General features: G+C 37.4%; 1 protein-coding gene across 1 annotated transcript in view; it reads left to right on the plus strand.

The window, feature by feature from the left end:
- Nucleotides 1-2,317, plus strand: part of LOC105173860 (laccase-6) — a 3,757-nt gene extending 1,440 nt beyond the window's left edge. The window contains 4 exon segments of the mRNA XM_011095762.2: nucleotides 1-112; nucleotides 231-359; nucleotides 758-1,699; nucleotides 1,961-2,317. The exon segment at nucleotides 1-112 is cut by the window's left edge and continues 49 nt beyond it. Of these exon segments, the coding sequence (XP_011094064.2) occupies nucleotides 1-112; nucleotides 231-359; nucleotides 758-1,699; nucleotides 1,961-2,091 (1,314 nt within the window). The 3' untranslated portion in view covers nucleotides 2,092-2,317.

Raw genomic sequence — 4,046 nt, forward strand, 5'->3', positions numbered from 1 at the left:
GCTCATCTCTCATGGCTTCGTGCAACTGTTTATGGCGCCATTGTTATCTATCCTAAAACTGGTGTTCCATACCCTTTTCCTTACCCCTACGAGGAGCATATCATAATTCTAGGTACTCTACAACATCCATACATTAAACTTAATTTAGTTTTCCTTTATGTGTGTACTTAATTATGTGCATATTATCCGTAAAATATTTGACTATTGGACATTTCTCTAAAACTCAATAGGGGAATATTGGTTGAAAGATGTGCTACAGCTTGAGCAGGCTGTTCTAGCTAGCGGCGGAGGCCCTCCCATTGCTGATGCTTACACTATTAATGGCCATCCGGGTCCCAATTACAATTGCTCCGGCAATGGTAAATCATCCATATATTTCAATATTTTTCTAATTAGCCAAGTATGAATAATATTTAAAATATAAGATGAAACATTATACTGAAATGTTCCTTTAGATGATATGCAGTAGATGCAGCATATTTTGACATATCACTATGACAAATCCAAATTGGATATAGGATGTAACTTTCGTTCGATTGCACCAAGATTCCAAGAACATGAACCGTAAAATCGTCATATATGGTATTCCATTGACTTTGTATATTTGAGCACTTGTGTTACAGGCAAAGAAATCTTAATTCTTGAGTTTTTTTTTTTTTTTTTTTTTTTTTTTTTTTTTTTGTTTATCGTGAATATAGAGTTCATTTGCAACATTGTCCGTATGCACAACTAATACTTAACATTGCTATTTCCTCAGATGTGTACAAGATCGATGTGGTACCGGGGAAGACATACCTGCTGAGGTTAATCAACGCTGGACTGAACAATGAATACTTCTTTGGAATTGCTAATCACAAATTAACCATAGTTGAAGCTGATGCTGAATACACAAAGCCCTTCACTACGGACAGGGTGATGCTTGGGCCCGGCCAGACCCTCAACGTTCTAGTCACTGCAAATCAACCCATAGGCAGATATTCCATGGCCATGGGCCCTTACATGTCTGCACAAAGTATACCATTCCAGAACATAACTGCGGTAGCCTATTTCCAATACTTGGGTGCCACACCAAATAGCCTGTCTTTACCAGCTGTTCTACCGAGTTTTAAAGATAATCTTGCGGTTAAAACCGTGATGGATGGGCTTAAAGGACTAAATACTTCAAGTGTTCCGAAAGAAATTGACAAGAACCTCTTTGTTACCATTGGTGTGAATGTGCAGAAATGCAGTAGAAAAGATCCACAGAAAAACTGCCAAGGGGTTAATGGTGGGGTAATGGCTGCTTCCATGAATAACATAAGTTTTATCCGCCCTAATATTTCACTTTTAGAAGCTTATTATTGGGACAAAAATGCGTATTTCACTGAAGATTTTCCAGGGGCACCCCTCAAATTCTATGATTTTGTTAATGGAGCACCCAACAATGCTCCCAATAATACTAACTCGAAGAATGGAACAAGAGTTTTTGTGCTTGAGTATGGGACTAGGGTTCAGCTCATCTTGCAGGATACGGGGACTGTTTCTACTGAAAACCATCCTATTCATCTCCATGGGTATAGCTTCTATGTTGTGGGCTATGGCACCGGTAACTACAATCCAGATAAAGCTACTTTCAACTTGGTGAATCCACCATACATGAACACTATTGGAGTTCCGGTTGGTGGATGGGCAGCAATTCGATTCACTGCTGATAATCCAGGTAATAATATATACTCAATATTAGTCATATGCAACACTTAGTTTGTGTCCTCGTTTCTACTTCCACATAGTTTTCTACACAGTGGATGAGTCCCTCATATCTCCAACAGAGAGAGATGCAAGAAACACAATGAAATGATTAGACCATGTGTTGCATAGAATTTTTCCACGTGCATGAGTTCACACATAAACCCACACATATTCACACAGACATGTGGAAAATAGCATGCAAGAACTTGATGATGCTTTATGTATGGTGCAGGGGCTTGGTTCATGCACTGCCATTTGGAGATACATTTATCGTGGGGTTTGTCTATGGTGTTTATTGTTAAAAATGGGCAAGGACCACTGGAGACCCTTCCTCATCCTCCAGCAGATTATCCTCGGTGCTAAAAATAAGAGTGGTTCTTTCTCTTTTTCATGAAAGGATTCTTTTATGCAAGTGTGTATTATGTGTGGTTTGATTTCTTTACAGGAAATATTACTGGAGACTGGAAGAATCTCAATAAAACCTATCATTGGTTCCTAACTTGCTAGATAATTTGTTTATTTTATGTGCAAGAAGCCAATGTATGCAACAAGTGGTTGGGATGTATATCATCATATCCAAGAACGTATTAAAAATATGGCGTGAAGGCATGGTATATAAGTGTAGCCCTTTTCCTTTGGGAGGAAAGAAGCCATGAATTTTCAGAAGTGCATGATGCTAATAATACTATTAAAGGAGGCAGGAAAAAATAGATGCACGGTGCTGAACTGTTTAAAAATGGAAAACTTAAACCTCAAGGTGCATATGAGGATTGCAAAACAAGAGAATGGCTTATTAACATGTGGATGGTTCACGGTGGAAATAAGAATGAGAGAATATGAAATAGAATTGCATAACGGAAAGGATCTATATGGTGGTGGCAAATCAAAGTTAAGACAGGGTAAACTTCAATTACCAGTGTGCAAATGATGTAAGAATATATCAATACTACCACTGAAACAAGAAGACATATACAGTCTACAAAAAAATTACAGCCAGAGGGGGCATAGATCTTTTAGAATATCGTTCAATAACAATTTGGAGATGCTAATAAAAACCACCAAGACTGTGTCTTTGCTTTCTCTCTATACATTTTTATTTTATTTGTCTTCTCTTTCGTTCAAAAAGAATGGTAATACTTCATATATATTTGAAAGGTTAAATTGGTTGGTTGAAAGAAGAAAAAGTCGAAGTTGTCTTAAAAAGTCAGGAAAAAGTTGAACCAAAAAAGCATTCTATCAAATATTGTGATGCTTTGATTGGAGTTAGCTTCCAGCAGGCAAGAATTTAGATGGGACATACAAATAAGTTTATACTGTTTATTGAACAACAAATTGACAGGAAGAATATGCAGTGAACTGCACCTTAAGGAATCACTTGCTAAGCATCGAAGAAGCATATGAGGCATAAAACCATGATTATCCTCATAAAAGCAATTAAAATGGCTAATTGAACCGATGACAAAATAGCTAAGATCATATAAACACATACCTTGGTAACTTAGGGAGGGAAAAAGATCCAAGTGCTTCCACAAATTAGTTCTGCATATCGTTCAATTTATAGCAGCTGATGATAGTAGTAGCTTAGTGTACAAACTAATCAAAGTTTGAAGTACAATAATTATCTGTACTGACCACACACGCACACACAACCAACTGGCTAAAGCTCTCAGAAAATAGCATAACAAATGGAAAATTATATATGACGTCTGCCTTACAGTTGAAGAGTATGAGTATACATGAAGACTCAATGAGAATATACAAGGTGGTGCAAGCAACAAACAAGATCTTGCTCAATAACACCCTAATCTCCTTCCTAAATACAAAGAGAACATTACAAGTCCCTTCTTTGGAACACATCCTGCTCAAATGAGTAACTCCCAATTTCATAAGGAGCCATGTGCCTCGGCATTTCTCATAATTAAATACTCATTTGGGCAAGATGTCAAGCAAGGGAGGCCAACATTGTTTTCATAACTATCAAGCTAACTTCCAAAATTAGCTTCATATAAGTGTTTTGGCGTATTACCTTGTCAGAAATCCACAACCTGAGAAGACGAAAGGCGGGGAAGAATCTGATCAGCAATTATCAAATATATAAGCAAGCAGCAAGATGATTGTGTTCAAACCATAATTCATATTAGCCTAATGTAGGTGGTGCGAACGGCAAACAGAAACACATTTCGGCTGATAGAAAATCAATCTTGCACGCAAACAGATAACTGTGCCGATCTCATGAACTAAATAAGCGACTCCGTTTAACGAATCTTGCATAGGAAACCAGACACATAAATTGATGATCATGCGAATAAAACAGTACG

Source organism: Sesamum indicum, linkage group LG1 (assembly GCF_000512975.1).
Source record: "Sesamum indicum cultivar Zhongzhi No. 13 linkage group LG1, S_indicum_v1.0, whole genome shotgun sequence".
Lineage (NCBI taxonomy): Eukaryota > Viridiplantae > Streptophyta > Magnoliopsida > Lamiales > Pedaliaceae > Sesamum > Sesamum indicum.